Source organism: Sycon ciliatum, chromosome 4, assembly GCF_964019385.1.
Source record: "Sycon ciliatum chromosome 4, ocSycCili1.1, whole genome shotgun sequence".
Classification (NCBI taxonomy): Eukaryota; Metazoa; Porifera; class Calcarea; order Leucosolenida; family Sycettidae; genus Sycon; species Sycon ciliatum.
The window spans coordinates 37,071,442-37,096,617 of NC_088646.1; the positions used below are offsets into that span (position 1 = coordinate 37,071,442).

At 47.6% G+C, this 25,176-nt stretch overlaps 1 protein-coding gene across 1 annotated transcript; it reads left to right on the plus strand.

Annotated features, from left to right (window-relative positions):
* The first annotated feature begins 4,172 nt into the window (after positions 1–4,172).
* LOC135815970 (cilia- and flagella-associated protein 57-like) lies at positions 4,173–24,966 on the plus strand. Its single transcript, XM_065329326.1, has 21 exons — positions 4,173–4,976; positions 7,593–7,861; positions 9,151–9,298; positions 9,698–9,856; positions 10,076–10,215; positions 11,176–11,341; positions 11,993–12,106; positions 12,860–13,069; positions 13,672–13,851; positions 14,698–14,856; positions 15,664–15,819; positions 16,391–16,484; positions 17,004–17,083; positions 19,035–19,145; positions 19,854–20,027; positions 20,568–20,726; positions 21,065–21,208; positions 21,424–21,540; positions 21,785–21,922; positions 22,836–22,985; positions 23,985–24,966. Exons 1-21 carry the CDS (start codon positions 4,488–4,490, stop codon positions 24,420–24,422), a joined length of 3,795 nt encoding a protein of 1,264 aa, XP_065185398.1. The 5' UTR covers positions 4,173–4,487; the 3' UTR covers positions 24,423–24,966.
* Positions 24,967–25,176: the final 210 nt, after the last annotated feature.

Consider the following 25,176-nt stretch of genomic DNA (forward strand, 5'->3'; position numbering starts at 1 on the left):
CTCTGCCTGTGGCGTGTGTTGTTGTGCCACCAGCAGACTGTGACCTGCATGCTGGCGGCAGACTATCACTCTTGCGTTCTGGTGTGCAGGGCTGGAAAACGAGCACGCCCGCCCTCACTGTCCTCAGCGACGACGCGATCGACCTGCCAGCCGCACAGAAAATGAAAACCATGCCATGCCACTGCCAGCTACGAGCACCTTCAAGGTTTACCAATATTGCCGTAGCACAGTCAGTATTGCCTGTAGCTTTGGTCTTTGATTTTGACTTTGAGCATTATTTTTATCATTACATGCATAAGCGATTACTATGACCGATACTGCATGCACTTTATGCGGGTGGGGTATCATAATATTATGGCACCGCGGCAGTCTAGCGAAGTGAGTTGGAAAACATGTGCACATGTATGTTGTCCATGGCTCAGCTCTACAATGGTTATCGTCCTATCTGTCCTGTCGTCGTCAATCTGTTCGTTTTTCATGGATCCTAACGGTTATCTGAACCTATGCCCGTAACCTCTGGTGTACCACAGGGTTCGATACTTGGCCCATTGCTCTTCCTATTGATTTGCCCTCTATAGTTACTGGTGTCAGCCTCTTTGCTGATGAACGGCCCTTGTCTACTCTGATAGCTCTCCCGATCCGCTTGTTATTACGATGCAGACTGGGGTAAATTCCACAGTGACCTGGATGGAAACTTGGAAACTCAAGCAGAACCTAGCCATAACGGAGGCTATGTTTGTCTCCCCCTCCCCAGCCCGCCAACCCGTGCATCTCCCTGGTGTCAATTGTCCTATTAAGTTGAAATCGTTACACAGCATAAATAAAACAGTCATCTTGGTGTAATTCTTGGCAGTCAGCTGGCCTGGTCGCCACAAGTTGACTATATCCGAAAGCGCACTAGCACTGCTCTAGGCATGCTGCAACATCACTGTGGCCACTTGAATGATGGCTGCAAAATCCTATTTTACAAGGCATGCATCCTACCAATAATTGACTACTGTGACACCTCGTGGTCTGGCTTATCAGTAGCTCTTACCGACTCCTTGGAAGTTCAACACCAACTGCTTCTGAAGATCCAGATTCTGTTTGGCGAAGACCGCATGTATCCCTCCCAATGTTTGTACAGGCTTGCCCATGCATGCCCCCTTTCAGTTCGACCCCAGCATCATCTTTTTTTGTATCCTCATCCACAGAATACGTCTTTGCAAAGTTCCGCAGCATCTCACGTTATACAATTGGTTTTCGACTTTCCGTCCTCTAGCCAAACACGTTATCCCTTACCCCTTAGCCCTTCACCGTGCTTCATCATCTCTTTACCTCAAATCCCCTATGTTCTCTGGCTATGCCCTTTGGAGTAAACTGTCCTCCCAGATGAAAACCTCGGACACGACAAGCGAGTTCACGATTGATGTTGGGCTGTTATTTTTTGCATCTTTCGTTTGTTTGTTTCGTTGCAGGGGTGTTTTACTGTGTGACTCCAGAATTGTTAGTTCTTATTATCTCAGAGTTGTAACAAAGCTTTCAATCTCTCTCTTGTGTAGTTCTTATCATCCAAATTGCCAACTTGCGTTGATTGCGCAGTTCTTGTGTTCTACATGTATATATCGAGGTTCGCTATGACCAATTCAGGTTGCATTGTGTGTTCTTTGTTTTCATTGCATTTTCGAGCATTACATTCATTGTGTCACTTTCCCGTACAAGAGGCTTTTTCAGACTATAAGTTACTGGTTTTTGTAGGAAAGTAAGGTCCGCACGTTCGCGCTACCACCGGCCGAGCAATTCTTGACAAAGAAAACCAGCTTCGGAAGTTTCGCTTGCGCTTGTACTGGAGTGCTGCCCACTATCATGGTTGGGTGCGTCCCAGTCTACCCTCAACCGGCTGGACCTAGTACAGCACCGAGCCCTAAACTCACATTGACATACCTCTACTTGCACATGACAAGTTGCTAGTAGTTGCACTGGATTGATGATCCCCCAATCTTGATCATCATGATACCCCCGCGGGCAGTTGCTAATCAACACTGGCGCTCCGATCGCCATCACTCGGCATCAGCAAGAGGATCAGCACAAGCACCAACTAGCACAGATACTGCCCGCTGGAGCTCGTAATACTAATAGTGCTACCAGATCATTCCCCCCCCCCCCCCTCAGGCAGGATCCAAGAGCAGAGAATGGAGTCGTCTCCCCTCTCAGACTCTACCCTGCTGCGCCACCTTCCCTAACAGAAGAGAATGCAGGCATTCAAGGAAGGCAGTTACAAGTCTCTCAGCAGTCGAGACTGGCCCTCAGCCACAGTCACAGTCACAGATGCCCTCTGACCCTCCCTGAACACCCTCTCCGCTTGCACCCTGGCTACCCCACTTTACCCTGTAACATGTAACAATCATCTTTCCATTTTTCCCCTCCATGTACATGTATCCTCGATCCCCTTTGTCTTCTCTTCCCCACTCTCAGTCTCTGGTGCACTGAAGAGTCGCCTGGGCCATGGCCATGTCAGACTATGGCATATCGATCATGACCGTATACAATGTAACTGTTAGTCGCGGATAAGTAGGTCACATGTACATGTAAGTAAATTACTCAAATCTGTGGACAGCAACTGTTTCGCTCTGTTAGAGCTCCTCGGCACAGCTCAGAGGACCGAAGCGCAGCTCTTCGCAAATGAAATACGTTTCCGTCAAGCAAAGCATTTTTATAAAGAGCTGCAAACCCCGCCAAGAGTGCTCGAAATGCTCCAAGAGCAGTGAGCGTTGCACAAGGCGAGCGGCAAGGGTTCGCGCTATTTAGGTATTAAAATAATTATCGTGTCCGTTCCCGAAGGCCAGTCGTGGATAGGAGCGACTTACAATCTCGAAGGGTCGGCTGTGAGGTTTTGGAGACGATGGTGGGCAGGACAGTGCCCTTGTATTTTCCTGTTTTTTGGTGTTTTTTTGTTTTTTTTGTTTTTTTTCTCGTTTTTTTGCGTTTTTTTTCACACATACAATTGTTTTCATTTTTTGGTGTTGTGTTCTAATCATTCGCCATGCCACTGTCAATTGTATTCTGTTTGCCCGTAAAAGAGGCCTTTATGATAGGGACTTACCATGAGTCACGACTCTGCCACTCGTCTCTATGTAATGATTGTAATCAAGTCAAGATATACATGTCATGTAGATCTACTTGTAGATAATGATTGTTTGTCTAATACATGTACTAGTAATAGTGTTGCAGGTTGTCTTGTATCTTGGGCGAGCTAACGAGTCAATGACTTCTGTAGCGGAGGTCGAAGTCCATTGAGAAGTGACAAGTCAAGTAGTCATGGCCGCGCCGAGCGCTGGCCTTGCAGCCATCCGCGAGCATGCACTGCAAGTCTGCATTGCAAGTCTGCATTGCAAGTCTGCATTGCTGCGGTCCACTTTTACAGTGACTGTGTTGGTTTGTTTGTTTCTGTTTTACTTCACCTTTGACCTTGACCTTCGCCCATCGCCGGAGCGATGCTGCAAGTCATAGCAACTAAGTTAGTTACCCGGTACTTGTGTGCTGGGATTGCACCATTCAAGAGGCCAGATACAGCAGTACAGGCATAGCACTTCTGCTTTCTCGTCTAACCATACTCTCTCCCCCCCCCGGTCATTCCATCGGATTTCAATGGCCACAACCATGACAACAGTGGTATGGGCGCTTTCACACATTTGGGCCCAGGTTTTATACCGTAATTCTCGAATGGACAGAATGCACGGATTGCGGGCCTTTTGCGGGACGAACTGGACTACACGTAAAAATCGTAAAAGGGGATCACGTTTTTCATCATCGTGGGATCACGCGGCGTCTGGAATTAGCAATTCCGCCCTCTCTTCAGAATTGACGGAATTGGAATTGAGGACGTAATTTGTGTAATCGAACAGTTCATTCACCAAGTAATCGAACGCGCCCAGTCAGTACAGTACTAGTTGTAGCCATGTTGGTACGTCATCATCATGATCATACATGGACCTCTTCGCGACTTCGGCCTTCCTTCTCCGGTTGTCATGACGGAATCCATCAACGCGTTGCTACGACTACGTTTTGGGTAAATGCGATGCTGTTGTTATGGTTGTTGCCACGGACTGCAGACAGGTGACCACTTCGATTTTTTTCGACTTCGAGCTGGACTTCTGGCCTTACTCACTAACTCAGTCGAGTCTCAGATGTAGCGTTCTGAGTTCGGGAGACTAACCAGTCATTTCCCGGGGAGGTTGTTGTTGTATCGCTGTGTTGTTGAGCTCCCCTAGTTAGCGAGGGTCAAGGTGGACCGAACTTTTGTCTACCACCTTACACTTTCTGAGGTGTTCGTTACTCTAGATGAACTTCACTGTGAACGAAGGTTTCAGAGGGGTTCGTGCTCATCCATGAATCGCGTGTTTTTCCTGTAAATAAACTGCCCAATTGCTGATTGGAGTCGAGCCCCGGATAGTCCATCATAGCTCCTGTTCTATATGCCAAACTGTTAGCGAGTGGTGGCAAAGACCATGGCTCAAGCAGAAATAACACCCCGCTATGCGTTCGGAGTACGTCCCGACATACCCGGTAGCGTCGTGTTCAGCAGCGATCGAAGCCTCGTCTACTCGTGCGGCAAGAACCTGGTCATTTACAACACGGAGACGCTCCAGCAGCAGCTCATCAGCTACGCCACTGCCGGCGGCGATGTGGACGGTCTCAGCGCCGTGTCTATCTCTCCGAGTCGCCGCTTCCTGGCGGTGGCGGAGCAGGGTGCGAGCAGCGAGGCACACGCCCTAGTGACAATCTGGGACTTGCACACGCTGCGCCGGCGCAAGGTGATGCAGATCAAAGAGAGCCAGAGTCCGACTGTGATCAGCATGAGCTTCTCAGCGGATAGTAAGTATCTAGCGACGCAGAGTTCCAAACCAGATTGGTCTCTGACGCTGTGGAACTGGGAGAAGCCCAAGAGCATTGCCACAGTCAAGTCCTCCAATATCACCACAGCAGCTGTGTACCAGGTGAGGGTCAGACAGGTACTGATCATGAATACAGCGTGGCAGTAGTGACAATGGGACAATGGGACAATGGGTAATGGGAAGTACTGCTCTGAGTCTGGATATTGAAATCCAGTGGAGTGATGGGGGGGGGGGGGGGGGGTACCCTTACTGCCTTAGGCCGTACACACAGTACACAGTGTATGTAGTTCCCCGTCACACTGTGAACATGGACCGGCAGTGCTCATGGCTGCAAGGCCACCACCCCGTGACCGCTTCATTTCTCAACAGATTCCAATGTCCACAACAGTGGTACCACTGTCCTGTTATTGTGCTGCTGTGGCCAGTGACTGGTAGAGCATGAAAGGACCAGCTAGCCTCTTTTCTGCCGGTCATTCCAATACTCTATACAGTCTGCATCGGCTACAGTGATATTGGTACGAAATATCCAAAGCAAAACGTATTTTATCCGGTACAAATATCACTATAACCAATATTATCGGATGTAATGATATATCGGATATTATGATGGCAACAAAGAATCAAAACATGCATAACACACTATATTATTATCGGCTATAGTGATAACTTTAAAATGATACATGTAGCAATAATATCAAAGGCCCTATTTTTTTACTTTCTTCACGTTGCTTATTTTTATAGTGATACATGTACATGTACGTAACAGAATTTTTTATGGAAATGCGGGCACTGTCAACTATGCAGCATGCTCATTTGTCAAAACGGCATGCTGGAAGTATTTCCTTGCCTTTCATGTGTCGATCGAAAAAAGAAAAAATCGATCGTATCGCATTATAGTGATGCATCGGTTATAGTGATAAAATCACGGAAATCAAAAGGGTACGCTATAGCCGATACAGACTGTATATCCCATTACAGGTACTGTATTAAAGGGGAAGTTAAGGCAAAAATTAAAATTTCACCAGTTGTAGTCTTCGGGGTGCTGAGTCGAATGGTCTTGGTCCGAGAAAGCTGAGACGCTCCCTTCCTACTTGAATCCCAATCGAACTCGCGCACTTCCACCGAAACTGGGTGACTGCGCCCTACTAGATGGGGATTTGTATGCAAAATGTCACTAAAAGCGCCATTTCGTTCTTATAAAAGCACGGATGACCGCGATTGGCCCATATGTTGTAGTCTTTTGGACGCTGAGTCGACTGGTTTTGGTCCGAAAAGGCTGCGATGCAGCGTTCCTCCTTTATTCCCAATCGAACATGGTTGAACAAGCGGTCACGTGCTCCTGGGTGCCCAAATCACCTGGTCACCACGCCAGCAGGCGACAACTTTCACACCAAGGTTCAACTCGAGTGACAGGACTGCACCCAAAAAAGGTCAAACAGGCTAGTTAGTTGTACCCTGCAAGCACGGTGACCAGGTGACTGGCGTACGCAGGAGCACGTGAAGGCTTGTTCAACCATGTTCGATTGGGAATAAAGGAGGAACGCTGCATCGCAGCCTTTTCGGACCAAAACCAGTCGACTCAGCGTCCAAAAGACTACAACATATGGGCCAATCGCGGTCATCCGTGCTGTAGTAGGGCGCAGTCACCCAGTTTCGGTGGAAGTGCGCGAGTTCGATTGGGATTCAAGTAGGAAGGGAGCGTCTCAGCTTTCTCGGACCACGACCATTCGACTCAGCACCCCGAAGACTACAACTGGTGAAATTTTAATTTTTGCCTTAACTTCCCCTTTAAAGTCGACAAAGTTTCGGCCCATTCAAATTTCGGCCTGCCAGGGCTAAAACCCATTTTGGCAGCATCAAATTTTCGGCTTGGACTGCTGCTGCCTGTATACACTGTCACACTGAATCTTGAAAAACAATTTTCGGCCAAAATGTCCAGGCCGAAAATAGCACAGTAGCTTGTAATAAGTGTGGATATTGAAAGTATCCTGACAGTTATCAGCATGCTACCCTTGGCAAAGCCATGGGCAACCGAGCCGCGTACCGGCCCTTATGTGTTTGAAATGCAATACTCCTACTGGGGAACTGCACCATTGGAGCACATAGCAATGTTATACGGTTAATCGTGCTAGTGAAGCCGAACACTCGAAGCGGAAAGCAGGATATAAGGGATGACCTGATCAGCATTATCTGCACATTTTCAAGTCTTGTGCATGTGCTGGAAGTCGGAATAGAAGTGCCGGGTTGTTTTTTCTTCGAATAACCTGTTACCTTACGAAATGGACAACACACACTGACAGGTTACTAGTGCCCTGTTCCCATATCTTGTACTGTGATAGTGTACTTTCGCATTTGTGTGTATACGTCCATTTTTCACACTTGTAAGTATGTGTACGTACAATCCTGGCCAGAGAAATCCAGCCTCGGGAATTATACATGTAATAGCGCCGGTGGCTACCCGGTCCTAGCACTGCACATGCTCCACTTGGCGTACTTCAGCGCAGCCCTGCTTCATTCATGAGGTCAGGTTTCCCCGGCTGGCCAGAACTGTATATGTCGTGCACGTTTCACACCTGCAAGTTCATGTACATGTACATGTACATGTATGCATGGCAATGCGCATTGTGTTTGTACTTACCTATTAAAGACTGTGCTGTTTTTTGTTTGCACTTGCCTGACCATGCTGCATACTGCCGGTGCCGGACATCCATCGCATAGGTGCTGTTCAACCTGGTGGACAACACTCTGCTATCGGTGGTCGGTGACGGCATCCTCAAGGTGTACCGCTATAGCGAGAATGCACTGAAGGTGATCAGCGGCTTCAAGACTGAGCCGACGGTCATGCGATGCCAGCACTGGGTCGCCGAAGACAAGCTGCTGGTCGGAAACGATGCGGGCGAACTACTCATATTCCTCAAAGGAGAGCTCAAACAGAAGCTCATATTCGAGATGCCGTTACCGGAGACGGAAGAACTTGATGGAGATGGGTAAGCTGAACAAAATTGTACTACTCCGGAAACTTTCACGAGAGATTGAATTTTCTTAGCTTGGCAACCAACGCATCCACAGGCGCAATCTACCGTTCTGGGCCAGAGAAACTCGACCTAATGACTAAAGTTGTGTCTCGTTCGAGTGCAATGAATAGTGTGTGTGTGTGTGTGTGTGTGTGTGTGTGTGTGTGTGTGTGTGTGTGTGTGTGTGTGTGTGTGTGTGTGTGTGTGTGGTGCTAGGGTCACGTAGCGTCCGTTGCTATTGTATTCATGAGGTAGAATTTCTCTGGCGAGAACCTACACCACATCAAGCTATCCTGTACACTGTTTGAAGACAGCACACAATCCGAAAAATCGAGGATCTGGATCCGGATTTGACCAAACATCACATCCTTGTACTATGGGCTACAGTTGTGGCTACGCTCGCTGTGAGGTTTTTCTCCCTGTGCCTGTTTGTTTGCATACCGTCCATGTGTGTGAGCACAAGCATACGTGATCAGTGATCACATACGTATCATGTGCCAAGTACTATTCATGTATTGTTGCAATGCACAAAAAAACCAGTGGACTGAAGCATCCAGTATCTGAGCAGGTTAGTACCCATGGGGCTCTCGGATAATGGATACTCCACTGTATTGAGTGGTTGGGTATCTATCACATGACCGCTCGGGACAGCCCTGTTGGTTCAAACTTGCATTTACAGGTCACATGATGTCGGCCATGTTGGCTCCACTGTCCACATTCCATGATCACTTTCTACGAAAAGCTAGTAAAATGACAAAGATGAGAAACCACTCAAATAAATAATTATTGTATTTGTATTTGTTACATTTCCAACACATGCAAGACTCAGTAAGGCTATGATCTTTTGGTCAGATCCGGATCCAGATCCAAATCTCAGATCCGTCGGATCCTTCAGAATCAACCGATCACTTTTTCTCGGACCTTGGCTGTTCGTACGAAAAGTCGACTAGTTGTACGGCAATGAGTACAAAAATGATTTTTACCCGCCATATACGCACAAAGGTCACATTTGGATCCGATGGATCCAGTCAACCCTGCTCCCGGGGCAGGGTTGCTCGGATCCAAATCCGAAGGATATGGATCCGGATTCGGCCAATCGATCACTGCAGATCCAGTGGACCCGACGGATCAGGATCTGGATCCGACCAAACGATCACGGCCCAAGACTACTGGCCAATTATAGAAATATTTTTTACACATGTACACATACTATTTCACTGACTTTGAACGCTGTGCACATCGTAATTGTGTTACTTTTGCAGCCAGCGAGTTCACGAGCCTCTTGAGGGCGACGATGCCTTGAACGCCAGACGAATCCACGCCCTGGTGTCCGGCAGTCGTCATGTGTATGTCTCTTTCAATCACAGCATGCAGTACTTGGAGAGAAGTGAGGACGGACGATATGAGAGAGTAAGTCACATGGTCTTACACGGATTGTATGCCTGCAGTGTTGCAAACACGCAGGCTATTTGAGCCGTTGGGGGAAGGTGGTGTTGGGGGCCGGGTACCGGGGACTTTGAGCTCGATGGACACACGGACACCTTCTTGCGTAAGCCACTGGACACTGACTGCATCACTTGACCATGCTTCGGGGGTCGGCATGGTAACCATTTTCCCATCATGTGGCTCGCTATGTGTTTCTAGTTCTATCAGGATCTGTCGAGCCCAGCTGTTTCCTATTTCATCCATGTGTGTGTGTCTGTGCGTGTGCGTGTGTGCATTAGTGCGTGGGTGTGGGTGTGTGTGTGCATGTGTATGTTTGTGTGTGTGTGTGTGTGTGTGTGTTTCTTTCTTTCTTTCATGGTCCAGGCTGGTGAGCTGGCTCTGCCGCTTCCCAAGGACACGCGTCTCGACTCTGCTCATGACATCATCCAAATTGTTCGGGCGCCAAGTGATGATGTAATTGCAGCAGTCACCCGTGGCAACCAGATTTACACGGTCCCGTCTGGGTTCTCGGGCACTTTGAAGGTACTTTGGTCACTTCATGTTGTTTAGCCACTTAGTCTCCCCAAGTATTGCAGCCACACATGAAAGCTGGAAGAAAGATTTGGAAAGAGGGAAAATCTGAAAAGTTTCGTGATGATTCCGGATGAATCTGACAATGTCTTGTGTATAATGGGAAAATTTCTTACATCTGTTCTACACATGTTCTGTCTTTTTCTTCTTCCCCTCTGTGACCTGCATTAGGGAATGGGGAACAACCTGACGCGCCTGACACCGACGTTCCACAGCAAAGCGATAACTGGCATGAGCATTTGCGTGTGGAAGTCGCTCATCGCCACTTGCTCCACCGACAAGTCCGTGATCCTCTGGGACTTTGAGAGTTGGTAAGGCGTACGGTACTGCATGTATTGCCGCTGTTGCATGGTGTGTTTATTTGCATGGTGTGTTGCCTTGCCTTGCATGGTGTACAGTCCACTTCGCTTATAACAATACTCGGCGGGGCATCAGAAAAGTGTCCTTATTCGCGAAGTGTCGTTATACCCGAAGTCTCATTATATGTAATTACGGTTGGATGGGACTTTGCTCTGGGCATGAACATTCTGTCGTTATTCGCGAATTGTCGTTATATCCGCAGTCGTTATTAGCGAAGTTGACCGTAGTGCCTTGCATGGTGTATTGCCTTGCATGGTGTATTGCCTTGCATGGTGTATTGCCTCCATTGCACAGTGTTCTGATGGTGATCACCACAACACATTACTAGTAACTTAGTCCCTGTTCACAGGCATCTGTGGTAATATCCTGCTTGACTTGTGCCAGTGAGAGGGACTGACTTGTATCCCAGTTGTGTCAAGGCTCCTGACATGGATCTCTATGATAATAAAACCAGGAGTGCTTAGAAGGTTCTGCTATATGCCTCCCCATCCCCCTCCCACCTTTCTTTATCCACCCGTCACTCAGTCTGCAGGCAAGTGAAACCAGTCCTTAAGTGAAGCAGAGCAACGGTCACTGGACGTTCCAGTGTTCACAAGGCTATGCCGCGTATAAAGCCCCATCTGAAGGCCACTTAGCTCCATTGTTGGGGTGCTTAGCCCCATCTCTGGGCCTCTTAGCTCCCGGGCCATCTTTGGGACATTTAGCTGAGTTAGCCACTCCATATCTGGGCCACTTACCTCCATCTCAACATCACATAGCGCCGTCTCTGTTCAATTCATGAGCTTGGAATTCACACTCCATTGTGTCCTTCCCTGCGTATTTGCGTCTGCATCCGTATGTGTTTTTTTTTGCACCCGTATAATCATGTGTCTGCACCCCTCCCCTCTTTGCATTTCGGTTGTGTTTTCTAGCCAGCAGGAACTGGCGATTCAAAGCAAAGAAGAGGCGTACAGCGTGGCCCTGCATCCCAGCGGGCTGTACATGCTGGTCGGATATGCGGACAAGCTGCGGCTCATGGGCCTGCAGATCGATGGCATGAGGGAGTGCAAGGCGTTCACGATTCGAGCGTGCCGAGAGGTAGGAATGCCATGGCGACTGCGGGTCAGGTCTGGTGACAGTGTATGTTGCCATGGTTACTTGTACACTGTGCTTGTACCAAGTGACAGGTTATGTACAGTTAAACCTGCACTAACCGGATGCGCTTTGGTGCAGCGGAAACTGTCCTTATATGACAGGATTCCGCTTGATCCAGGGATGCACGTTCGACCCACAGCACTTTGGTGCATGAAAATTCGTCCGATGAATACAGGATTCCGCTTGGTACTGTACAGGGTGCGGCAAACACAGGTGTTATTGTACTACATGTAGCTGTGCACATGTCTATGTTAGCACTGTTACACTGGGAACGCTACCAAACCCTCTCGCCAGATGCAATTATGTGCTCGCAGGAAGCTGAGCGCACGTGATCGAAATAACTAAAAGTTGTGCAGCTGCCAGTTATGCAAACAGATTTCAGTTCACAGATGCAAGCATGTGTATGTGCATGGTTGATGTGCTGCTAGTGGGTTGCCTATGTAATGATAGCCAGTACAAATGGGCTTGGCACTTGTTTTCTTCTTGGACTGGTCAATCTCCTGAACAAGAAGCTGTCGGACTTAATGAAAACCTAGTGTTCACCTGGGCAGACTTGTGTGTTTTTCTGTATCGGCTGTGCCCGCCACTGTGCAGTGTGTGTTCAGCAACGGTGGCCAGTTCTTCGCTGCCATCAATGGCAATCTCATACAAGTGTTCAACACGTATACGTATGATGTCGTGGCCAACTTCAAGGGACACAGCAACAAGGTGAGTGAGACGACCTTGACTATACGGAGTATTTAAAATAAAGGTGCTGCATTGTGGAGAAGCAAATTCGCTGTGACAGCTGTTGCGCTCGGCTGAAGGTGTTGCTGCTTTCATAGCTATAAAGGTTATGTGAATGATTTAATGGGACGAGTCAGCGGAATCGCTGATGGGCACTAAGTATACAACGTGAGTCAGCGGATTCGCTAGTGGGCGCTATGTATGCAGCGTCAGTCGCTAGTGCCGAGTCGCTGTGCCGCGACTTTGCCAAAGCATCTCAACTGATGATGTCATCGCATAACCTCTTTAGCCTGTTAACATCTTTCACATGACAGATCACATTACCCTATGGGCAACCATGTTGGCTGCAACTCCCATCAACCCCTGCATCTTGCAACTCCCATCAACCCCTGCATCTATGGGTCACATGATGTCAGCCATCTTGATTCCACTGCCCACATGACATGATTACTTTCTGCACAAACTTGGTCACATGACAAATATGTGAAACCACTCTATGCCAGTACTGTACTCTGGTGTAGGACTTAGCTCGTCATGCATGCATGAGTGAATAGATCTATCAATAGTGTCCATATACTGTGTTATGTGTGTATCCATGTTTGGTCTCCTGTTGCTCATGACAACCGCTCCCGGACCAGTCCCAATTTGGATTCGGGAACAATCTGGGTGTTCTAGAAAATGATAATATGATGTGGGTGATTGTTATAACCAACCAACCTGTGCATGCTTTGGCAGATCCGAGGCTTGCAGTGGAGTCCAGATGACAGGACACTGATATCCTGCGGACTGGATGGCGGTGTGTACGAATGGCTGATTGATGAAGGCAAGCGTAATGGAGAATGCGTCACCAAGGGACACCACTACTCGAGTCTGCTGTACACGTCGGATCTCAAAAACATCCTGGTCGTGGCTGCAGACAGCAGCATCAAGGAGATCAGCGCGAAGGTGTGTATGTGTGCATGTATGTGCCATGTGTCTGTATGTGAGTATAATATTAAGTTACAGTCCATATCAACTATGCGGCTCGAAGCTGAAGGTATCATGTCACTGCCAAGCCGATGACATGACAACGCTGACGTTTGGACCGAGTAGCAGTCTAGGATCTAGTTACTGCATGGATATGTAGCCTGTACACGTTTGGTGCAGTTGCCTTCATTTTGTAGCGACACCTCCGCCAGAACCAGCTTGCCTTGGCCCTTGTAGCCAGGGATCCATTGCTGGTGGAGAACAAGTTCACACACTGGCATGCGACCTGAGAGCTAGCCTGAGGGGGATTCCCACCAGATGCTGCACTTTGCTAGATTGGATACAATTTTACTGTGACGCGAATAACGTTATTTTTCCTGATGTCATCACTTAAAGTCCAAACCTGTGGTATTTGTGATTGTTTGCCGGTTATGCCTGGCTTACGTATGATGGCAATGCCCGGCATACTATGTGACGGCATGGAGATTCTATTCACCTTGGCTGTATGTAACATGTAACTTGCATTAGGATTTCATCAGTGGGTATACATTTTCATCATGGCATCTGACTATGCACTGCAGACTTCGGAGGTACAACGCTCCTTCAAGACGATCGCCCCGATCACTCAGATTACTGCTGGCCATCAGGGTCGCATGATGTTTGCAGGGGCTGCTAACGGGACTGTGCTGTCGCTCAAATGTCCCTTGGCGTCGGCCATCGAGCACAATGAGCTGATCGCACACAGCGGCGCCGTTAGCAAGGTGAGACCGGGGACATGGTGCCGTGGTACTGCGTGTGTACCTGTGTGTGTGTGTGTGTGTGTATGTGTGTGTGTGTGTGTGTGTGTGTGTGTGTGTGTGTGTGTGGTGTGTGCGTGGTGTGTGTGCGTGCATGCGTGCATGTATGTGTGTGTGTGTGTGTGTGTGTGTGTGTGTGTGTGTGTGTGTGTGTGTGTGTGTGCATTCTAGAATCTCTGGATTCTGCTTGATATGGATTGAAGGGGCTCAGACTGACACGCTATTCAGGCAGCTGGCATACACCAATGCATGATCCAAACATAGGATGACCTCATTGAAGTACATTATGACCTCATGGAAGCATAGGATGAACTCATTTAAGGACAGGATATCCCCATTTCAGTTAAAGCATGTGATGACCTCATTGAAGTGCAGGATGACCTCATTGAAGCACATTATGACCTCATTGAAGCACATTATGACCTCATTGAAAACACATGATGACTTTATTAAGGCACATTATGACCTCATTCAGGCACATGACATGATTGTAATAATGGAATTTTAGGGTGGCATTAACCTACCTGGGCTGCACACTCTCAAGGGCAGGGCTGTAGCCCAAAAAATGCTGGAACTTGATACAATTACAAATTTCCTTTAAAAGACATACTGATGATAGTACACCATCATATACCATCCTGGCAAAACCTGAGAGATACTAGAGTACCTGCCGCACCCCCTTGGATCTGCTCCTGCTCTCTTGCTTTCATGTACTCTTGCCCAAGCCCACCCGTGACTCTCTGGATATGCGTCTGTAGCTGATAAGTTTATCGTACATTGGCCCTTGTGCTTTTCTTGCTGTTGTCTTAGATTGCTTTGTCTAATGACGGGCAGCATCTCTTCACGGCTGGAGAGGATGGATCTCTTTTCTTCTTCAAAGTCCAGGCCGGGGATTCGTTCGGAGGCAGCATCTCACGGACTCAGTACTCGGATGATGTTCTCATACCCAAGAACATGCTGAAGGACAAGGTGGGCTAGTTTTCTTAAATGATTAATTCTAGGCCATCATAGTACTCTTTGGAACACGCCAATTTGAGAGATCTGACGTTGATTTGCTCATGTGTGTGGATTTGTGGATATCAGCGTCTGGAATTGTATTCTTATAAACCGTATTCTAAGTTTTAACTGTTTTGCGTTCTTCTCCTCTCTGTGAGCTGTATTTATTCAAGCATCCACGTGTACATGAATCTGTATGTGTGTGTGTGTGTATGTGTGTGCGTGTGCCATATGGCGCAGTGGTATGTGCAGCGATTTCCAATCGATAGGTTGCGGGTTCGATTCCCGACGATTATGGTCACACACGTCTTTCTTCTCTTTCTCAGACTCTTCCTGACTTTTCTTTCATTCTCCTGGGTGGTTACCAACAGCCAGTGCATGCCGGAGTATGTGGTGTGATGTGTGTGCGGGAAAAAATAAAAAAGACCAAAAAGTAGGGATTCACTGGCCAGAAAAAGTCACTTCATAGCTGTGTGGTGTAGACCAGGCTGAATAGTGGCGGTCAATTCTTCAGCCTTGCAAGCTGTTGAATGGTGCAATCCCAGCACAAGCTGCTATGGCTTCTGCTGTAGCATCGCTATTATCGCCTCCGGCGATGGGCGTCCAATGGTCCAATGGTGTGCGTGTGTGTGTGCGTGCACGTGCATACACGTATGTGCATTTGTGTGTGTGCATGTGTATGTGTCTGTGTGTGCGTGTGTGTTTACGGTGTGTGTGTGTGTATGTGTGCACGTGTGTGTTACGGTCTGTGTGTGTATTTGTTTGTTTTTCACTGTACAGGACAGCGCACTGCATGATCTCAATCAACGTGTGGACGAGCTACAGGTAGAGAACGAGTACCAACTGCGTCTGAAGACCTTGGCTCACAATGACGTGCTGATGGAGATGACTGAGAAGTTCCACAAGGAAATGGAGTCGCTGCAGAAACAGCTTACGGTAAGCAGGCAGAACCCACATCTCAGTCAATGCTGTGCTTGCTGGAGCTGATGGCTGCTAAAGGACTTACAAGTGATGATATCAAACACAACTGGGTAGTGGTAATGCAGTTTAAGATTGGATTACTACTCTTGGGCCCACTTTCCGGAAGTCTTTGTGTGTACGGTCCCCTCTGAGTGGCCTCATGTCGCATGCTGGTGGGATTTCTCCTTCACCAGGCGGGGTGTGTGTGTGGTGGTGGTGGTGGTGGTGGTGGTGGTGGTGGTGGTGGTGGTGGTGGTGGTGGTGGTGGTGGAGGTGTGTGTGTGTGTGTGTGTGTGCGTGTGTGTGTGTGTGTGTGTGTGTGTGTGTGTGTGTGAAGGTGGGGGGGGGGGGGGGGGGGATCATATACAATGACTGCCCTGGCTCCAAGTGTTATGATGTGGAGAGATGTAGACCCACACAAAGACTTTTAAGTAGTTCCTGAAATTACACCTATGTCAATGTGAACACAGTTTCTAGTAGTGCAACCAGGCAGGCAATGACAAAAGACTAAAACTTGGCGCAATTATCTGTGCTGGCTCTTTTCCAGGCCGTCACGAATGAGAAGTCAAAGATGCAGAAAGCGTACGAAAAGGAGAAGCTATCGTTCCTGGAGAACAAAGGCCAAGAGTTTTTGGAAATGGGTGAGTCAAGATGGATTTGTTGTGGTCGATGAATTTATTTTGATTCACTGACCAAAACCGACAAATATATCTAATAACAATGGGGTGAATAAGGAGAGGCACAGTGCCATAAATGTATGACTCCAAGAGAGTGAGAGTGATTGAGAGATAGTCCAACCTACCATTTACAACAAAAACGTTTTTTCCTCAGAAGAATACATCCTTTGGGTCAAGTGCGTGGAACATACGGCTTGTCAGCTCAAAGCCTGTCGCAATTTCTTTCGCACACAGCTACTACCGTAACTAAATCATTGAATCCTTCTTGAAGTTATGTTGATGAGGGTGTTCTGGGCTGGCTAAATGAGGAGAAGACCTTCTTTCCAATATGGTATTGCAGGAAGCGGACATGCAAGAACATTGCAAACTCGCTGGTCAGTACACGTGGTGCTTAAGTTAAAGCAGCTTTGTTCCTTCTGTGGAGGAGTCCCACAATGTTTTTTTTTAACGGTTCGCTTTATTTTACAACCTTGTGCTTTGCAGAGACATCGAACAACATGAAGTTGATGGATGAGTACGAGAAATATGAAGAGCTTCAGGCAAAGTGCCAGCGGCTTGAAGAGGTAACGTGTTTGTGTTTGACTGGCTTTGCCGATTCCGCACTGAAGATACATGGTATGGTATGGTATTGATTTATTTGAATTCGGTATCTCAACAGTACATTGTACAACTTGGGAAGATCCGAATGACATAGATACATAAACATAAAAGTGGAGTACTTCCTCCGCGTCATCGAAATTGTCGCAGTTTGACTTTTGACATAAAACGGGGTATTTACTCACCAGCACTCGTACTAGAGGCAAGGAATTGGACATAGGCGATAGTCATCAGTATAGGGTGAGGGCAAAGTTCTATTTTCTGTTATTGGAAGCTGGAATTTTTGAACTAGACGCAATTTCTTCGCTGATGTCGCTGCGATGGTAATTTCGACACGGTGAGATCAGTCAGGCGTGGCAGCCTGCACATTTCTCGTGCTTATGGCCATTCACTCAAGCCTCATCACTGTTTTACCTTAGCTGGGGTGAGAATGACTTCGTGGAACAAGTGGCAGCGCTTAGAGAAACATCGAGGGGTCAGCAAACTAAACGCCTGCAACAGCGATAAAATTTGTCGCTCTGGCCGAGACACTCAGTACATGATTGTACCTGCAAGAGCCGTGTAGACTCTACACGTAGTGCTAGTGATGCACGCGCAGGTGCCGTACCATGGTATACCAGTGAATCAGGGCCGGGCAGTGATGCTGAAAAAGAGGGCGCGCTGGATCCATGGACGTGATAGTACACTTACCTGCATGAGCTGTGACCACACAGCTAAAATAAATGGGCATGCCACGGCTAAAAAAAGTTCATTTCAAGATCGAGGTGATTCCGTCGACGGTAATCAACCGACCTCGCAACGATCGTGTATTCTTACTAGGCTTCGTTGGTGGTGAAGTAGAAATCATCCAGAGCTAGCAGACGACAAGCATAGCAGCTCTTGTCCTGTGGAGAAAGTCAAAGCGTTTGAGATGAGGCGCGACCAACTTTCAACCTTCCTTGAAATATTTCGGAACGAAATTTTTGCGTCCATTGACATCAGCGACGACGAGGACTTCATTTCTGCATGAAAACTCTCAGTCCAACTGTCCTGGAACGTTACTCTAGTCTTCAGACTATCATACTGTGTAATAAGTTTTGAATGGCTTAGCTTATGGAGTTGTCAGTAACAAGTGACAAGTCATTAGTCAAACTGCGACAATTTCGATGACGCGGAGGAAGTAGGTGCTACAGCGGATCATTTTATCGCAGATTGTGGGACTAAACTAATACCAGTATGCAAGTACACAAGAAATAAAAGCTGAATAAATACGACTGCATGACATTGGAGAAAAGCACCAATTAGAGCAAAACAAAGCGACAGATCACTCATCGAAAACATTTTCAAAAAGGAGCTGTTTTAACCGGGTACATTGTCGCCCGTCATTAAGAAGGCAGGCAAGATGGGCGGGGATACATAACCTCCATGTTGCCTGTCTTCTCTGCAACATCAGCCCTGTGCCTATAATCAAGGCTTACCTGCTGACAAATGTATTGGTATGAAAGGGATGTACAAGTAATGTGTTACTACTTCATCACACGTACTTAATATACACATTAATACCGTAGTACACCGTGCACCGTGAGTATTAGTGCACATACTCGCACTGCCCTTGTCTTCTCCTCCTTGCGAATGGACAACTTAAAACCGTAACTATGCCTTCGAGAATATAAATGTTACAATCATTATGATGATGGCATGAATCGCTCTCATGACCACGCAGGAATATGCAGGTTTTTTTGGGGGGAGGGGGGCGCATGACAGCATCATTGACAAAACAAAAATAATAGTGTGCTGTGTACAAGCAGTAACTACTGCACTAGGTTAGGTGATCAACTATATATGCTTACTCCGTTATTTCGTGCAAATGTGCGAGCATGCGCACACACGTATTCGTGTACGCACCTCCATACCCCGGATGGTTTGCTGCTGTCACAGACTCACGAGAAGAAAATGAAGGACCTGACACAGATGAACGAGGCAGCGCAGCGTGAGATCCGCCTGCACTACGAGGCTAAGCTGAAGGAGATGCACGACGAGCTGGAACATGTAAGTATGCATGCCACTGTCACCTCTCTCCTCTCCTCTTTCTTCCACTTCCTTTCTTTCCTCTTTTCCTCCACTCCCTTCCTCCCCGGGCCTCCTCAAGGTATGTCACTGGCATTCGCACATGTCAGTACGTTATCCCCGGCAGCTCAACAGCTGAGTATGCTCGGCTGCTAGTATTTTGCCGAAACCCCAGGCCCGTGGCAGCCTCATTCCGGTTGGTCCGGCAATATCCAACCCGAGTCAATTAGCACCCCCCACCCCCACCCCCACACACACACCGTTATGCTTCGTACTTTGCAGAGCAGGCACATTCTACATGTACGTGTATATTGAGCCCTGGCAATCGCGACGCTACCTGCATGTTCAAAGAATCCTGACTTACTTAGTCATACCTTCTTCCCAGTAGATTCTACGATTACCCATAGGTACATTTTTTTGTGAGAAAGTAAGCTCTCACTTCATATCTGCAAGGAATTTCTTTTGATGATCACATTGCTTACAATTACGCATGATGGCTCCTGACCGAAAATTTCGAGCCAGAAAATAGTGAATACGCCGGCTACATACAGACACCTCTCAAGCTTGAACCGATTTTTTGTCCCAACATTGGTCCGGCAACTACCGGACCTGCTGGACCGGTCGCTACGGCCCTGAATCTCCTTTGTATAATTTACCGCCATAGTTTGTACCTGTGTTCTTGTCCTGTAGGCGGAGGATCTGAGGTCTGAAATGAAAAGAGATTTTGAGGAGATGAAGGCTCAGATTGAGGAGGACTGCGATCGCGAGATTCTCGACGACGCCAACATGTTTGAGACGAAGATGAGAGAGGCGAAAGAGCAGAACATCAAACTGGCTGGAGAGGCAGGTGTAATGAAGAAGAAGGTGAGTTCTAGTCGGGACTGAACTGTGATCCCTGACATGCCTGTTCTGAACAAAGATCAAAAGATTAACGAAGGGGGGGGGGGGGGGGGTGCATATGCCCTTGTGCCCCTCACAGCCTATGCGCCTGCAAACAAAAGATTGAAAAGAACATGGCTCTCATATGGGGACTGTCAGTGCATCACTGCTGGTTGTCTGTATGTTAGCTGATCCCAGCTACACGTATCCTGTTGGGTTGTGGTGGAGACTGCTAGGGTACTGAGGCAGTCTCATCAATGTGCGTGCTTCACTGCCCCCGAATAGCAAATGTCTTGCTTGCTATTTGTGTGTCACTAGAAAAGGCTTGTGTGTAGTGTGAGATTGGGTATGGTACTCTCCGTACATCTACATGCATACACTTCGTACATGTAGATGCATACATGTCGTACAATTGCGTGCATACACTTCGTACATAAACACGCCGCACACATGTACATGACGATTGTATACACGTTGCATGCATGGCCCCTGCCAATAGTTGAAAAAATCCATTCTTTTGATTAGGTGAACTCGCTTGCCAAGGAAATCACTGAGCACAAGGCAACGATTGAGAAGCTGCAAGGAGAGCGGAGTAAGTTGCAGGGCGTCATCAAGACGTTGGAAAAGGACATCCAGGGGCTGAAGAAGGAGATGCTGGAGCGGGAGGAGACAATCTCGGACAAGGTCAGTCGAGAGGGTGACAATGCTTCACTTCTCATAGAACTGGTGTATCTTCAAAACAACAGACTAATCTTCAGTTTCACAAGAAGAAAGACCAGGTTTTCATTACGCATGCGCAATATGAGACATGTGAACTAGGTAGTCGTAATATTATAACTACCTGTACATAGCAATAACCACTAGTGGTTGACGCATTCCGTTGAAACTAACTTTGTCGCATTGGGTAAAGTACTTCTGTCATTGCTTCAACTCCTGTCTTTGCGTGAAATATCTTTGCTTAACAACATCGTTGATTACACCGTTGATTACGTGATTGATTTGTTCTGAATCTTGGCTGGCAGGAGAGACAAATCGTTGACATTCGGAAGAAGAATCAGGAGTTGGAGAAGTTCAAGTTTGTCCTTGACTTCAAGATCAAGGAGCTGAAGCGGCAAATCGAGCCCCGTGATGCCACCATAGCACGCAAGGAGAGCAAAATCAATCGGGTGAGAATCAATGACTGCCGTTGGTTTGGGGTGCTTCTTGTCAACAAGTGCATGTAGAATGCCGTACTATTGGGATGTTGGAAGCTATATGCACACTCTCTAAAAGTTAGGGGTGCAAGAGAGGTTGTATTGACATTCAGTACCTCTCTTGCTCCAAGTTGAACCTGTACTGTCTTACCATATAAGGCATGCTGTCTCTGCTGCTTTCCTCTTAGATGACTGCCGAACTGTCAGCGTATGAGAAGGCATACCATGCGTACAAGCACGAAGCCACTGGCTACAAGCAGAAGCTAGAGTCACAGGAGGGTGAAATGCTACAGCAGCAAGAGAAGGTCAGAGCCGGGGAAAAGGCCAGAGGCATATGAAATTTGAGCTGTACCATAGCTGCTTCTGTTGCTCGTGTTATTGTTGTTGCGTTTTTGTATTGAATTCTTTATTCTCACGATGGAACCATCGCCAATAAGAGATGTTGTTGTTGTTGTTGTTGTTGTTGTTGTTGTTGTTGTTGTTGTTGTTGTTGTTGTTGTTGCTATCTGCTTCGGAATCACTGTTTCTTGCATGTTTTTGTTGGCCCAGATCCGCGTACTTGGACTTCTTATCAAAAACTTGAAGAAAGACCTGAGCGATGCCCTGGGTCTCATCCAGTATCCCAAGGAGTTGAAGAAATCCGTCATAACAATGGGAGAAACATATCTCCCCAAGGACAAGAAGCCGGTAAGCCTAGCCAAGCCGCAAAGCACGGCCGCACTGTATGGCGTGTGGCTAAGTCCTGTGATTAGTTTACTGGCTGCCGGCTGGATGTGCGCAAGTCGGCAAGGTTACGGGCGCGAATCCTGTAACGTTCAAGATTGTGATCATTGATCGGTCCCAGGTACACTCAGCCTTGAGGTGTACCTGCCAATGCTGGGGAGGAAAGTAATTGCAACCTTCCTCATTTACACATATTCCTCCCGAATGTTATGCTCAGTTCCACCTTTTTACCGTATTGTCCGGAGTTTAAGCCACACTGGAGTATAAGCCGCTCACAGATTTTTTGTCATGAAACACGGACGTCTATCCTATATATCACTGCTAATTTGACCATGGTAGTATTTTAGCCACACCGACGTTTTTAGGTGAATTACCAGTGTTTAAAGTGTGGCTCATATTCTGGAAAATACGGGACACTAAAAACTCCACAGCCCAAAGATACACTCGAGGGTGATTTATAATGGGGGAAGCATGGCATGCCGTTTGCCGCAAAATGGAAACAAGTCTGAATCCACTCTTCAAAGTTTATAAAATGAATATGGAAATCATTGACTTTCATCTCTCTTTCTTCATGCAATAGTCAAACCAAAACAAACCTCAACCACCGAATTTGTTGAACTCTGGGCAGAGCTCACACTGGTCCGCGTGCCGTGTTGCTAGGCAGTAGCCAGCTGTCAACCAAGTCGTATGTTGGAGTCAATGATGTGTGTATATGTGTGTGTGTGTGTGTGTGTGTGTGTGTGTGTGTGTGTGTGTGTGTGTGTGTGTGTGTGTGTGTGTGTGTGTGTGTGTGTGTGTGTGTGTGTGTGTGTGTGTGTGTGTGTGTGCATGTGTGTGTGTGTGCGTGTGTGTGCTTGTGTGCGCATTTGCTTCATAGGAGGAAGTTGTCCAGAAACCGTCAATGATGTCAGAGTCCGAGAACTCTGCGTACGTCATTAATTGCCTGGAGCGTAGCAATGAGGCGCTGGATAAGACACTGTCAAAAGACCGCAAGATCCACAGGGAAGAGAAGGCGCGAATCTTGGCAGTAAGGTCATGATGTGCCAATGTCATATTTGCAGCATACTGAGTTAGTATGATTTTTTTAACCCTGTGCGATTGCTACAGTGACATGGAAGGCGAGTGCGCTTAAAGCCCCTTAGGGGATATCCCTGCTAGTGCTTGTATTGTCATGTATCTAGCTGATGATTATGAATTAGGAACAAAGTGTGACATTTGGACAGGAGGCATGGTGCAAAATATCGCGTTTGTCGGAGCATAATGCGCACCCGGGTATAATGCCGCAGCCCCGTTTTTGACAAAAATTATAGCCAGTCAAGGTCTAAAAGTCTGGGGAATGCTTCAGCTAGGTGCGACTTCCAAAAGTGACTGCGGCGAAACTTGGCAGGTACAGGCTCGACTCTCGTAACCAGTAAATGATGTAGGGTACAAGTACTTGAAGCATTTGGTGATTGTCGGGTCAAAGAGGTGACCCACCGGCAACCCGCTTGATAAATAATTCCCTTGACAAGTGTCTGGGGCCTTGTACATGCATTTCAATATTCGGAGTATGTAAAGTGCACCCACGATTTTGAGCCCGGAATAGTGCTTTTTAAACGCGCACTATGCTCTGGAGGACTTCTGGGTCCTCCCCCCCCCCCCCTCCCCCTTTTTGATGCCTGATTGCAAGGCTGACACCAATACCTCTTGTCGGTTCAGTTGCTCTCAGCACGCTGGCACGTTGTCCCTACGTCCTCTTTGTCTTGTTTCATGTTGCTCTCCACATGTATCCCAGTAGGACTGTGTTTATATTTAGAACAAAGACAAACAAACAAAAAACATGTTATTGCACAAGATCGATTCAGCTTGTCTTACTGATTGCGGTAAACAAAAAAACAGCCGAGAATCATTTCCGCCAGAATCAACCATCCCTACTTCCTTCTTGTCACAATAGCATCGTGTCTGATCCTTAGCCAGCAAGAACACGACAAAGTGTGCTGGTGTGACTCTCGATGGATGTGCTTCTCTTTTCTGCATTGTCGCATAGGAAAATGTTCAACTCATCAAAGAGATCAACGAGCTGCGAGGGGATTTGAAGTCGACGAGAACGCGCGTGCACGATTTGGAAGTCGCCGCCAAGTCTCAGCGCACGTTGCGCTTGCAGCAGGTAGCGGCCTCGGCATCGGCAGTGGGTATGACTGCTGGTTCTAGCAGTGCCAGTTTGACGGCGCTGGGTGCGAGCCCGGTGGCTGGATACGGCACCGCTGTCAGCTTGCCACTCGGCCGCCAGGACAACGCCGGCCAGCAACGTGTCCACACCGGCACTGCCGGTCCTGACGACGTGTCTGAGCTGCGGCAGGTCATCGAGCAGCAGAAAGAGGAGCTCACAGCGCTGCGGGTCAAGTACCGTGCCGCCCTGTCTGGCCAGAGAGCAACGGTTGTCAACTTCCCTATGATACGCTCCACCTCGGTTACTGGTCAGTGATGCGGTCGGATGAGTCTTATTATGCATAGATAAGACACTCAGTGCTGTTACTGTGCTACCTGCAGCATGCTGTGTGCTCAGCATCTTGACGGCAGGGGCACACGGCATGTTGGTACCGGACTTGATGATGTGCAGTGCATGATTACATTGTACCCAATGGTAGGTGGCTGGACGCTGGACGGCCTTTGTCCACAACCTCATGGGAACTTGACTCTAGATCGGCGGACCGTGACTTCCTGCTAACACACTTGGCACGAATCTCAGCGTTAACTTGTATTCACCTGCTCTTGCCATTCTTCTTTCCAATGGTGCAAGGATTTCTCATACTCATAGGATGATTATTGCCACCGAGATGTGATGAGTTCCATAAGACCCTGAGAGTACATTAGAACTTACATCTAGAGTTTTCCCTAACTGTCAATCAAATTTAATCCAAAATGCTAGTCATTGTTGAACAAATGGATAGTTGTCCTCATCTACTTGCATCTATTCGAGTGGCTGTACGTACATTTCTGATAAAGCTTGAAATGTTTTTGTCACAATACCATTATCAGCGGTACGAGCTGATTCTTTATCAAAGACAAGGCTAGAGCCTCAGTGTACGAACATGCGCATGCGTATGTGTGTGTGTGTGTGTGTGTGTGTGTGTGTGTGTGTGTGTGTGTGTGTGTGTGTGTGTGTGTGTGTGTGTGTGTGTGTTGGCCAGCTACAAGTATCGTTCGTTCGGTTGGTAGGTTCACGTATGCCAGATAGT